The sequence below is a fragment of the Odontesthes bonariensis genome, chromosome 22 (assembly GCF_027942865.1).
Source record: "Odontesthes bonariensis isolate fOdoBon6 chromosome 22, fOdoBon6.hap1, whole genome shotgun sequence".
NCBI classification, from domain to species: domain Eukaryota; kingdom Metazoa; phylum Chordata; class Actinopteri; order Atheriniformes; family Atherinopsidae; genus Odontesthes; species Odontesthes bonariensis.
Window position 1 is genome coordinate 19,102,328 of NC_134527.1, and position 13,857 is coordinate 19,116,184.

Here is a 13,857-nt window from a genome sequence, read left to right on the forward strand (position 1 = left end):
AGCTAGCTTTTAATGAGTTCAAAAGGTTTTCTTTACTAAAGCTATTTGGCTGCATGTTAGGCTGTTGTTCTGACTGGTCCTAAAGTGTTAAGAAAGCATGACACATTTGAATGCAGTTAAACTGAAGACTCTAGAGTATAAAAGTCTTGACATTCATGGAAGAGTTAATTTATCAAAGTAGACCTGACAAGACATGTTGTTCATATAAAGAAAAATGTCTCAAATATTTAAACTGAACAGGTAACCAGGTTTATGCTTGGATGCTTGCTGTAACAACAAGAAACAAGCTGCACCTGAGTCACTGGCAAAGTACTGGCTCCTGATTATCAACAGGTCTGCTTCTTTGTGATTATACGCTGATTTGCATTGCTCCTTAATCACCATAGACACGAGAAATGGCAGACACTGAGAATAATTCTGAGATCATTTATTAGCACGAGCGTCCCCTTCCACATAGAGAAAGTCATGTGTCAATGATTAAATGAGAATATTATTATCTTAAGGGAAACATGTAAGAATGGGATATGGTAATCATTTTCCTCATTTAACAGCCAGTAAGAAAACAAGCATTTCACTGACAGTTAAACAAATCTCACCTGCAAATTTAACATGGAACTTGTTCTCAGGCTTCAGTATCTGGACATAAAGAGGGCAATTTGGAGCAAAGTCCTTTACTGCCCAAGCTCTCAAGATGGTCTGGTGGTCCTGAGAAAAAGCAGTAGAACATCAACAGCAAATGTTAAATGTCAAATGTTAGCACTCTGAGGTCATTAAATTGATGTAAAGTGCTTTATAAATAAAATATATTATTATTATTATTATTATTATTATTATTATTATTATTATTATTATTATTATTATTATTATTAAATATCCATCCTACAGACAGTATTAATGGGGAACTCATAAAGGCTGAAATCATTCATAAATGAAAAATGTTCATAAATAGTTGCCATACTGCAGCCATTCGATCCACCTCGTTACGACTGCTCAGAATAAAACAAGCCTCTGCATCATCCATTCTGTGGGACAAACAACAAGACATAGCCACAATAGACAGAAATCAAAACATCTGGAAAAACACCCTGACACAGAAGAATCTTGAAAGAACATTTGAACAGAAAGAAGAAAATAATTATGTCCTTTGATTTAATACTGATATTAATGTTGCCTACATGTAAACAGACACACAGATAACCTGAATTGTGCTATAAATCAAATGTGCTGGGAATGTGGAACTGTTTTTGTATATGATTAACACAGCCAGAGGAGAGTAGCGTGGGAGGATTTGAAATGCTGCCAGATGCAGCATGTAATCGAGCCACACACCCAGTTCTTTAATTCTAATTGCTCTATCAGAACTCTGAAAATGTAAACAATGAAGTTACATAACCTATTTTCATCAAAGTATCTATTTTGAGGTAAGATATGCAATACATGGTGCAACTGTTGCAATCTCTTTTAAACCACATTGTTTGAAATTAGTTGTCCTCAAAAAATGAACTCACTCCTGAGAAGCTCCTACAAAGCTACATAACATATTATTCAGCTTTTTTTTACAAGGGCTGAAGTACCACCATAGAGAGCGGGTGATCTAAAAAAGCAGTGGCTTCATTGCTTAAGCTTGGCTGTAACTCTTGCAAAGTACATCCAAGTCTTTCAAAGCATTGTCACAATCCTGCGTGTTTGTCAAACTGCATTCAACGTTAATAAAAGCTGCTTTTTAAATGAACTGCAATGGATTCACTGATGTCATTTAGGCTTCCGAAAGGAAGCTGGCTTGACGTGAAGATTGAAAGCAGGTTTGATTCCCTTAATCAGTGTTAATACTTACTTATAGTCTCATTCATAAAACTTTCATGAGTCAGAATCACCAGACAAATGTAAGACAGATCACACTGGCCTTCCTCAGAGGAGCAGTCAACTTATCAGTTAAGTCTCAAAAGAAACCGGTATAGCTTGAATGAATAATTACAATACTGAGTATGCGACTACACAATAGCTCCTACAAGCACATTTACTAAAAATGGACAATAGCGCAATAGGAATGAAAGAATATCTGGGTGATGACAAGGGGATATATGAAAAAAATATATCTATTTTTTGGTGCTTGAGCACATACATTTGGGTATCTTTAATGACAACCATATGAGAACCTCTGATATAATATAACGTTGTTACTTTGCTTGGTGGCACAGGTCTGAAAATATATAATTAAGTGATCTGTTGATTATTTTAAATGTCACCAGATGTCACCTTTTAAGCATCGAACAAGTTTGGCACACAAACAGCTCAGTCGTAAGCTGCGCAATGCAGTCTAATTAGACCATCCCATACTGCACTATGAAGCCGTAAGCTACCAGAGTGTGGTACCGCTAACTGGCCCTCAAGTTCACAGCTGGGGAATTGGATTTTCTGACAAATAAAGACTGCATGGTTAGCAAATAATACTTCTCAGATGTCTCAATCATAAATTGTAAGTGATAATAACTATACAGAAATAATTTAAAACTTAAATTGTTCATTATATCTATATAATAACAAAAACAATATGTCATTGCAGCTTGTCTCAGGTCGATACAGTGCTATTAAAAGATTACAAGTGCAGTTTCATGGCGTCATACAGTTATATGTCAGAACGATGTCAATTACAACATGTTCTCAACCAAAAACAGCACATCGTGCCGTCCGTTACTTTAGATTCAGCGCGTACGTACCATGCCAGCATTTGTTAATGCGACACATAACAGTGAATAAATGGTTCAGATTTATGAAGTGCTGCTGCATTCAAGTAGTGTCCAAAATGCATCAGCATCAGCATCTCTCTAGCCCTACCCACTTTGAGTCATCTATACAGTGAACACTATATAGGAAGTGAGTGGGTGAGTAAACAACTGGATGATGAGCACACAAGAGAATGAGCAGCTGGGTCTCACTCAGCTATCTTCTGATCACTCAGATGAACAAAGAGTTCTGACTGCTTTTTGGAGGGGGTTCTTAAAGATTCAGGATAATGTGTGTTTTGAACATTAATCATGTAAACCTTTCTCAGTAGAAACCCAATATTAAAAATGTTGAATCTGTACACAGATAAATAAACACACCATACCCATCCTTTCTAATAACGCCACAGACAGTAATCCAGCCAAATACAAACATCTCCTATCCCTTCTGTCGACAAAATTGTAACAAAGATATCAGGATTGGACGATGATTTGTTTCACATTTAATGACACCAATTACAACAGTTACTTTAATGAGTGCAATTTACCAAAAATCACAATTGTCAATCTATCTGTGGCTCTTGGGAATCACTTGGAATCACCTATTCATTAAGCTACATTGCTTAGATCTACCTAGTGGATATATGATATGCATTTAATTGGATATATCTTTACAGAGAGGATTGCCCCCTTTGGTTAATCAGTGTATGAATTAAAAACGAGAGCATCATCATACTGTAACTGTGAAAAGCTGACCCCCTCAAAGCCCAGTGCTTTACGGATCTGTAACTTACTTGGCTCTCAGCAGATCCTGGTCTTTGAGGACAGACCCTTGCAGATAGATGACTCTTTGAGACCACAGAGGAATCTGCAGCACCCGTCGCACCTGGAGGTCCATTTCACTCGGGCACAGGATCACCACATAATAATCCTTGACGTTTATTTAAGAATCGGATTAGTGTGTAGTGTACAGGGCATGAAGAAAATGTACATGGGTATTTTTTGGTACCTGCAGCCTGGGATGTGCATAGAATTCATTGAGAAAATCCATGAGCAGATCTATTTTGAGTGAGCTGACACACAGCACGACGTGTTTCTCTGTCTGAGCTCTGTGGCGGCTGTAGTTCCCTCCAGACTTTTGTCTTTCCATCCACAAGTAGATCAGCTCCTCAAACTGACACACAAGCTGAGTTAAACTACTCACAAAGGAAAATATTGAAGGTAAATAAAGACTGTTTCAACATTTTCCTACCTGAAGAGGAAGCACTACTAGAGCCACACAGATCATGATTACCACCAACAGCTGAGACGGCCATATGCGGGGAGTCACATCTCCAAAGCCCACAGTGGAAAAGGTGACGATGCAGAAATAGAAGGAATTGAAGAGGGAGAGGTTTTTGCCTGCTCGCTCTAGATGCTGAATTCCACATGTGCTGCGTTGAACAAATGAGATGATAAAAACATTCACACCACATGATATTTGTTATTACACTGAACTTACAGGCTGCATGCAAAACAAGACATTATCAGGATAAAGTAAATAAATCCACAATTAATACAATTTAAAAAAAAAAACTGAGTTTAAAGACCCAATCTTTTTTAGTTTTGGGCCATGCTAAAATAATTTATTTGACTCTCTTTAATGACATCTATTAACTTTACTGCTCTTTTGATATTATCTAATTCTCCACCCCAAAGTTTAGTGTTCATTTCCGTTTACACAGCATACACCTTAAAAGTAACACAAGTCTGTTATTTACTAACAACTTCCTAGAAGTTGCTTGAAAATTTCCTATCATAGAAATGCAAACCCAGTGATTTAATTGACAAAGCAGAGTCATCACATTTTATTCATGTCCAAGTGCCCTGCAGTGAACTGACTAACAATCCAAAATGTATGATAGTTTCCCAACTGAAGTGCACCAACTGATCAGTCTATTTTCCCTCAAATTACTTCTTATTAGATACACACATTCTCTGCATCCAGTCTTTTCATTTAAATATACTCACAGATAAGTAAATAGCCCTACGTCCCATACTGTAAAATCATTGAAAAAGCAGCCTCACCCAGTGAAAACGAGGCAGAGCAGAGTGCAGATGAGAATGAGGACCTGGTTGAACATGGCCGAGTTGGTTCTCTGAATCGCTCTGTGGACATCATTCTATACCGTAATCAACAACATACTTCAATATCTGAGGCTGAGAAATCAAGAAAATTCCCTCTCCAATAATCAAACTTGCGCCTACTTCTTTTACAAATGAGTCTCTGAAGCCCGCTTATGCAAATTACAACATGTAGTAATGAACATCAAGATACAGTGCTAGCAGAACTGCAAATAATTTCCCAGTGCGAGCCTTCTTAGGTGCAAACATATGAGCAGAACCGAAGCAGGAGAAAGCTGTGTATTGACAAATTAATGCCTGTGAGCATAAAGGCCTATACAAACTGTGATAGTGATGGTGATTATCTTACCTAAGTAGAGTTATTAAACCGATGATTGAAAACTTTAACAGACACAATTAAGTTTATGACTTCCACTCACAATCATGTTCTCCAAAGCACATTTAGCCAGCCAGCAGTTGAGAAACACAGGAATGAAGATGTTTCTTATTGAGGGCCAGAAGATCTGAGGAGAAAGCAAGAGGGAAATATGCATTGTAGTTTAAATATTCCTTTTTTTGGAAAGTAATTACTTATTTCAGTATCTTATATTTCAACACAGAGAATGAGAGGAACAATGTGCAGTTTCGAGCCATTTCAAATTTGAGTATGGCAATTTTCTGTGTCCTTGAAGCTCAGTCTGACTTTTATTTATTTGTATGGCTGCTGTCCTTAAAGTGTAGCATTGCACACATACAGTATGAGAATTATTACAACTATAGAGCAAAAGTAGCAGCACAGCATTCTATTAGTTTGTGAGCTCATGCTCACATCAAATACTAATCAGTAACAGCTATAAAAACCACTTGCCTAGAGCCAAAACAGCTCCACAAGCCCTATCAAGGTGTGTTATATTAGATAGATAGATAGATAGATAGATAGATAGATAGATAGATAGATAGATAGATAGATAGATAGATAGATAGATAGATAGATAGATAGATAGATAGATAGATAGATAGATAGATAGATAGATAAACGACTTTATTAATCTCTTTGGGAGGTTCCCTCAGGGAAATTGGAATCTCCATCTCAGTCACGTTCAGCACTTTTATATATTGAAATTTACAGAAGAGACAAAAGTGGAAAACACCCAACACCAGCACCCGTATAAAGATAATAATGATAATAATATAACAAAATAGTAGTTTACTAGTAGAAGCAATGAAAATAGTAATAATAATAATAATAATGATAATAATGATGGTAATAAATAATAATACGTATATAAATTTAAGTATAAAGTAAAATTATGAAAATAAGATTATTGCACACCACAGCGATTATTGCACGTTTTGCACTGTTGGCATGAGGGACAAAGGAGTTTCTCAGCCTGTTGGTCCTGCACAGAAACAGCTTCTCGCTGAACAGGCTTCTCTGGGCTGCTGATGACAGTGTGCAGAGGGTGGCTGGGATTGTCCAGTATAGCCAGGAGTTTGTGCATTGTTCTCCTCTCTGCCACTGTCGCCAGAGGGTCCAGCTTCGTGCCAACCTGATCAGCTTCTCCAGCCTGGAGAAGTCTCCCTTTGAGGGGCTCCCTCCCCAGCACACCACAGCGTAGGACAGGACGCTGGCGACCACAGACTGGTAAAAAATCCCAGAGAGCTTCTTGCAGATGCTGAAAGATCTCAACCTGCTCAGGAAGTACATCCTGCTCTAGGCCTTCTTGTACAGCTGCCTCGTGTTGCTCGTCCAGTCCAGCCTGTTGTCTAACCACAGCCCAAGATATTTACAGGTTTTTCCATGTTGTTTTCCTCCAGCTTCTGCTCCACTTTCTGCCTGTAGCAGTCCTTTGCCTCCTTCAGGCAGCGTTTCACCTCCCTCTGTCCTGCTTTCATCTCCTCCTTGTCCTTGGTCCTGAAGGCCTTCTTCTTCCGGTTGAGGACAGCCTTGACTCTCTGTGTTACCCATGTTTTTTTATTTGGGTAGCACCGAACAGTCTTGGTGGGGGCGAACACATCTGCACAGAAGTTGAGATGGTCTGTGAAACCGAGTCATCCTCTATGTCCTCACCATGTGTGCCCAGCAGTTCATCCCAGTCTGTGGTGTCGTAGCAGTCTCTCAGGGCCTCTTCTGCTTGTGGTGTCCATCTTCTGATGGAGCGTGTGGAGAAAGCCTGCCTTTGGACCAGTGGGGTGTATTGGGGCTGTATGTACACCAGGTTCTGGTCTGACTTGTCCAGTGGGGACAGGGCAGTGACTCTGTATGCCTCCTTCAAGTTGGCAGGAGTCATACGGAGTCACTGCCCTGCCCTCACTCAGGAACTAGATGTAAGATGTAAGTCCAATAAGTGGGTGAACTTGGGGCAGCTGTGGATCAGAATTGTTTTTTCCAGCAGACCCCACAGGTAACTGACCAGATTAAGATCTAGGGAATTTGGAGCTCAAGTCAACACTTTGAGGTTTTCTGATGCTCCTCAAAACATTCAAACAGTTTGTTGTGTTGCATTATCCTGCTGAAGGAGGCCTCTATCATCAGGGAATAGATTTGCCGTGATGGGGTGTGCAATGCTTCCTGCTACACACCTTTCTTAAAAACTCATCAGACCTTCACTGCGCCATGGCCCAAGTCTGACAGTCATGTTTGTGGTCTATGCAGCTCTATAGACAGCAAGTGTAATGCACTGTGTGTTCTGACACCTTTCAATCATCAGCTTAGGCTACAGTAGATCTGCATTTAGATCAAACCAAATGCTCAAGCCATAGCTCTCTGTGTATATCCTACGATTTTGGAGATGCACTGTCTTGGTCATCTACTGTAGCAAAAACAATATGGTCTTTGGCTGACCTCAAGGACTTACTTTTCACTTGCTACCTGACATATCACAAACCTTCATAGGTGCCACTGAATCAAAATGACCAAAAATATTCACTTTGGCTTTAGGTCAAAGACTCATGTACTTTTGCTTAGCATTTCTCTGTAAATGCTGCTGTATAAAAACCAACTTGATGATTTTCAGGATGTAAAATGTTGATCGGGTTTAACATTCCAGTTTAAAGTGTTTTAGATATTATCTGAAGTTAAAAAGAGGTACAGCTGAAACTGATGTGCTGTCATATGTTTGTAGTATTCCATGTTTTTAGTCATAAACTGAACAAATGCTTTCATTGAAATATGTACGGGTTAACAAATAATCCTTAACAGGGCAAAACTGTGTGCAACACCTCTCCTTCCAAACCTCAAACTGTTGAGAAACTATTACCGCATTTCAAACCTTTGTGTGCACTTTGCTCTCTTTGTCTTTAGTCTGACTTTCAACGACTTCTAATATAAAGTACCTTCCTTGAACACTGACATTGGATACATACAGTACTTACAAAGCAATTATAGTTTATTTGTATGTGGGGCATATGTTTATGTGGCTTTACCATCCATGTGTTGGAATAAAGACTCCACAAAGTGACAGTCAGACATGTCAGACAAGTAGTCAACATATTACTGTAGTAACAGCAGCAGCTCTCACAAACCAACTATATTCCAGACAGCAAAGAGAATTAATATCAAAAAGTGAAAGTTTTACCGTAATGATAAAGGGAACAGTGTTGATCATCTCCAGAAGAAAAGACACTTGAAATATCTGCTCCCAAATGTTCCCCTAAAAGTAAAAACATGGCCAGGATTTTTTCAGACATATCTGTAAGCTGACAATAGTTAGTGAGTCACTTCATACATTCATTTATTTAATTGTAATCTGTCATCTTCCCCAACCACTTACTCCTTCACCTCAACCAGATCCTGTAATTACCATCCATCTTTAATGTAACTGTGACAAATGACTGGTGCTAATTACACCACTTAGGAGCTGTCAGTCTCACACACTGTAAGCGATTAGTTGTACATAATACATTTATAATGCTGGAAGGTGGAGTCTACCCCCCACCCTGTTCCTTTTGTATGTGTGTCTTACCTTATAGCTTAGATACATCAATAGCATAGTCTCCAGGAAACTGATGATGGCCACAATTACCTACAGGAAACAACAAACACAACTCATAAACAAATTAGTTATAACAGCTTTGGTATGTTAGAAACAATCTTCTGAGCATGAAACCAGCTGTTTCCATATCTGTCAGAGGCTCAAACAGCTATGCTTCACATTGATTAATCAAATAGTTGATGAACACTGTCATGTAAAACATACATTAAAGTTTATGTTTTTAAATGATTATGACTTATCTACTCTTCTTAATTATGGTGTAACTCACTTGAATGGCCCAGACTGGAACCTTCCTATCCACCCAGAAGATCAACTCCCTGACAGAAAGAGAGCACACAACAAAAACATCTGCATACATTTAACAATAAATACCATTTGTGTATCTATAAAATCAGTGAATGAGTCAAGATAAGCACATGATCAAGCTTCTGGGTACTTCTTTACATTAATAACGACAACAAGCTGCATCTGATAAAGAAAATGCTGACGCCAGATGAACTAATAAGGTGGGTGACAGAAATACCAGACGAAGCGAAGAGCTGAAAGAGCCCCCGTTAACAGATATTGCACCTTCTGCTGCTTACCAGTTAATTTCTCTGTCCTGCACTGATCCACTCCACTGGCAGTCGACACTGCAGAGAAATGAACGTTTATGAGTACATCCAACAAAGGTTGCAAGAAACCTTAATGTCATAACATAACTGATGCCCAGATGTCATCTGCTGGCTATGTTGTCTGTCTTTCTGTCATGTCACTTTGAATTCTACATTATTTGAAAAATCAAGATTTAATCAAAATAATTATACCCCCCAGCTCTTGGTACAAGCCAATATTATCTCACTTCAACTATGCAGTGTTCTTCCAGCAGGTCTGCCAGTATGCACAGTGAAAGCCCTACAGATGGTCCAGGAGGCGGTTGCACATCTGGTGTTTGATGTTTGGCTACCCATGGATGCCAGAATCCAATTCAAGTCGCTAATGCTTGCCTACAGAGTGACTGTTGCGTCTGCAATCAGTTGTCTGAACTCAGTCATACAGGCTTATGCTCCTTCTCGACCACTCTGTTAATTTCTGGGACGTTTTCTGGTACTGCCATCCCTACACACAAGGCAAACTAAAATCTGCACTGTTCTCATTTGTGGTTCAATGATGGTAGACTAAGTTATCAATTGCTATTAGAGCAGGGGCATCCCTCTCTAACCTCAAGAATCACTTGAAGACTTGCCTCTTCAGACACATCACACACAACCTGTCACTTGGACACATTTGAATTGGAATATAGCACTTAATCTACAGACCAGCTTTTTTTTTCTTTTAATTACAATGAGGCTTGAATGTCGTTTCCTCACTTGTAAACCGAACAGAAGCATATGAAAGAATCAAACCAAAACAATAACATCACAAAAGATCAGAATCTGCTGAACTAATCTCTTCGGGCATCTCATCCCACAACTTTGGTTCCCTCAGAGCAAAAGTTCTTTCGCCGCCGGTTTTCAGCCTTGTTTCAGGAATAACTAAGAGTCCTCTGCTAGAGGATCTCAGAGTGCGTATGGACTTGCATAGGTCTGGGAGGTCATTTATGTAACTGAGCGAAAGGCTTTCAAGAACTTTCACAGTCAACAATAAAATCTTTCAATCAATGTCAGTGCAGAAAGGCTAGACCAGAACGGTCATATTATCGGCTTCTTGTTAGGAGCATGGCAGCTGAGTTCTGTACAATTTGAAGTCAATTTATTGATTTATTATTGAGACTGGTAAAAAGGCTGTTGCAGTGTGGGCGAGGGAAAATGAGGCTTGCTTCATGGTATTTGGATCATTGAAAGATTGATTTGATTGTAATGTCAAAATATTTTTAAGCTGAAAAAGGCACGAGTGATCAGGTTTATAGACATGGTACACAAAACTGCGATCAAACCACACAACTTCCCCTTTGTGTTGAGTATATTTTCAACCTGTATGATTCTATTTTAACTTTTCTATTCCCTATATTGTACTGCTGTATATTGTCTATTGTTTTCATGCATGTCTTGATTTCTGTTTTATTCCCCTTGTGTTTTATAAGACTATCTTTTGATTTGTAAAGCATTTTGGGTCACACTTGTGCAAAGTGCTATGTAAATTAAATAAAGTTCAAATCTAAAGTTATAGTTTATTGTACAGGATTTGAATAGTTTTTAAAATCTTTGTATTGTCTTTTCATTTACATTTTATAGTGTCACAACTTTCCAGTAACGGAGTTGTACTAAGTGACTCCACACTACCTCATATGCAGACCGAAACTAAAAGCGAGTGAAAAACTAGGCTGTTAACCACTCTAAAGAGTTAATTAGCTTCTGAAATGCTCACATAGAGCTACATGCTACTGACATAAAGGGCACTGAAGGAGACTGCTGTTTCTATATGTGGCCAGCGAGCTCTGATAACACATTATTCTGGTATGCATCTATGGAAGAGTCCTTCCACCATTAAAAGACCAGAACTGTCCTGCAGTAGAATGTACTTTTGTCAGTTCAGTTTTATTGTCTCTTACAACTTCATAAGTATTCTATAGCCACACTTCTTCTGTTGTCATCTGTTTGTTCTACAATGTGTTAGTAGATGTTTGTGTGACAATATCCACGTTTCTCTGTGTAAACAGACCATTTGTTGTTGCCATTTTGAGTGTTTTGTGGCATGGCGGTGTGGCTGCTGCTGGTGCCCTGGCCAGGGTTGTCTGTCATTACTCTGATGATGTACAGCAGGCAGGTGAGCAGCTTCAGGCAGAAGTTGAACACGCGAATCCTGAGGCCTGATGACAAGAGAAAGGAAAGGAAAGATGACAAAAAATGGCAAGGAAAGCAGCTTTATTGTATAATTTATGTGCTTGGATGGATGTCTAGTTTCAATAGAATGATCCTGTTTTTTCAATTTTTTTTCCGAGCTTCATTAGGAACAACTTTCTGACTTTGCTTTTGTGGTGATTCACTCACTTGATCTTTGGTTTTTGATGAAGAAAAGCTTCAGACGTTCCTTGAAGGTGTTTTCATTCACATAAAACTCTACCTGCACCCTAACGGGAAAAGAGAGGAGAGCAACAGTCACAGATAAATCAGCAGCATCAGCAGATCAAGCCACGGAGCTGTTTTTCAAGATGGAGATGTTAATAAAGCAGGAATATTCATGTTGCTGTTTTTCTAATCATCTGCCTGGGGGAGAGTGAGGTAATTATCTGTCTCTTATTTTGTTCCCATTTACAAGGCAGGGTTACTGTAGGCCACGCAGCTTTAACCAAAGTCATAAAAGATTATTTATAACAGTATGAGAGACAATTTTACCTGAGAGAGGATGGTGGGTTGTTTTTTGTTTTTTTAGCAAGAAATGGTAATAAGTCTGTTATCAAATGTTAACCTGACTAACTGATATTCTTATATACTGAAATTTAGTTTTTGCACTCCAGAGACACCTTCTTTACATAAACTTGAAAACACCAACTGAACAAGTTTAATGCCAAGCATGAGGGGAGGAAAATCAAAACCACATTAGAAGTTAATCCTACTTCTTTAAAAGAGCGCACTGAATGACTGTCGTTATGGTAAGCCTTCGTATTTACGCCTCCTAATTTCACTTCCTTTAAAATGTTCCCTATTGTTATTGACACGCTTATCCATGTAACATTATCCCACATTTTTGAAAAGTGCAGAGACTTGTCAAGCCAGGCTTTGGCTGCTGCTTTTTTTTTTCTTTTTTCTTAAAAGATCATCATGGAAGATCAAGAGCAGTGTGGGCTGTTGGGTGGATAGAATATGGCTGTAGACTGCAACAGCTTTCCCAGGACTACATGATGGTGAAATTACACCCAAGAGGTAGCCTGATAAACCAGCCTAAATGGATTGGATGTCTAATTTAGTCTGGCACCGATCAATGGATACAACGGAACATTGTTGATGAGCACAACCCGTTGTCTTTCAAACCGCGTCTGTGCCTATAGGCCAACGCTCTGACCAATCAGCGCAACTGACTGTGACGTAGTAAGCGCGACAGAAAGCTTTGGTGGGAGGGGACTCTTCCAAAACTGATGCCAAGCACAGATTCTATAATAGGACAGATACGCCACTCACGGTGCATTTCCGGTTTCCAACGAGGCGATTTTGGTTGCAGTTCCACCCTCTTTCCACGTGGGGCGCCCAATTTTGGAGACCAGAATGAATGGAGTCCTATGGAGCTATACGCCCTTTCGTGCCCTTATCTCAAGATATAATTTTTTCTCTAGTAATTCGAATGTTGTTTTCGAAAGAGGGTGTTTAGAAAATACCCATGGCTGAGTTTTAGATTTTTAGAGCCACTCATTTGCTTAAAAAAAGGATTTGAAGTGTATATGACGTCATACATAGCTGGTCGACCAGCTGTCATTAGCACAATGCTAGCGCGTTGTGGACAACAAGAAGCCAACCAGTAAGAAATCAAAGGGATATATGTACTCGTTCAGTAGATTTTTTACTTGAAACCCATGTTGAGCTCTCAGAAACTACATTCAAATCTGAGCGCTCTTGAGGAGACTTAGGTGACACTGACCATTTGTAGCATCTAGCTCCATTGGGCCCCATTCATTCTGGTCTCCACCGACGCTCCCAGTGGAATTCTGGTGGAACTGCAGCCAAAAAGCCGGTACAATGGGGCTTAATACAGAGTGGCAAGGCTGTTCGTTATAATGGCTGTGTGCCAAGGCTGAATCAAACGAGCACTGTTCCATTGCCGCCGCCATCTTTCTTGTTGTGCTTTCGCTTGTCTATGTTCGCTTCCACTGCCCAACGTCGCACTGCTCTGTCGTCACTCCCTCAAAACCCCGCACCAGAACCCTCTGGCCCGCCCGCGTTGATTCAAAACACATCTCTGCGTTGTGATTGGTTTAGTTGCCATCTGCCAGATTCAGGGCAGTATTTTCAAAATGACAAGTGGATCGAGGCCAGACCCAACCGCAGGCAAAACATTTTGCCGTCCAGCAGTTGGCGCTGGTTTTCCAGGCTACCCAAGAGGATGAAATTGAGTAAAACTGGGTA

General features: G+C 39.6%; 1 protein-coding gene across 4 annotated transcripts in view; it reads right to left on the reverse strand.

Moving 5' to 3' along the window:
* Positions 1 to 13,857, reverse strand: part of kcnt1a (potassium sodium-activated channel subfamily T member 1a) — a 36,672-nt gene that overhangs the window by 15,034 nt on the left and 7,781 nt on the right. For all 4 annotated transcript variants that reach the window (XM_075455818.1, XM_075455817.1, XM_075455820.1 and 1 more), the window contains 13 exons: positions 11,791 to 11,870; positions 11,462 to 11,609; positions 9,406 to 9,453; positions 9,090 to 9,138; positions 8,792 to 8,851; positions 8,405 to 8,479; positions 5,267 to 5,350; positions 4,791 to 4,885; positions 3,976 to 4,156; positions 3,733 to 3,897; positions 3,518 to 3,654; positions 959 to 1,022; positions 597 to 705 (listed from right to left, as the gene is read on the reverse strand). In XM_075455818.1, coding sequence (XP_075311933.1) covers positions 597 to 705; positions 959 to 1,022; positions 3,518 to 3,654; positions 3,733 to 3,897; positions 3,976 to 4,156; positions 4,791 to 4,885; positions 5,267 to 5,350; positions 8,405 to 8,479; positions 8,792 to 8,851; positions 9,090 to 9,138; positions 9,406 to 9,453; positions 11,462 to 11,609; positions 11,791 to 11,870 — 1,295 coding nt within the window. The remainder of the gene's footprint in view (positions 1 to 596; positions 706 to 958; positions 1,023 to 3,517; positions 3,655 to 3,732; positions 3,898 to 3,975; positions 4,157 to 4,790; positions 4,886 to 5,266; positions 5,351 to 8,404; positions 8,480 to 8,791; positions 8,852 to 9,089; positions 9,139 to 9,405; positions 9,454 to 11,461; positions 11,610 to 11,790; positions 11,871 to 13,857) is intronic.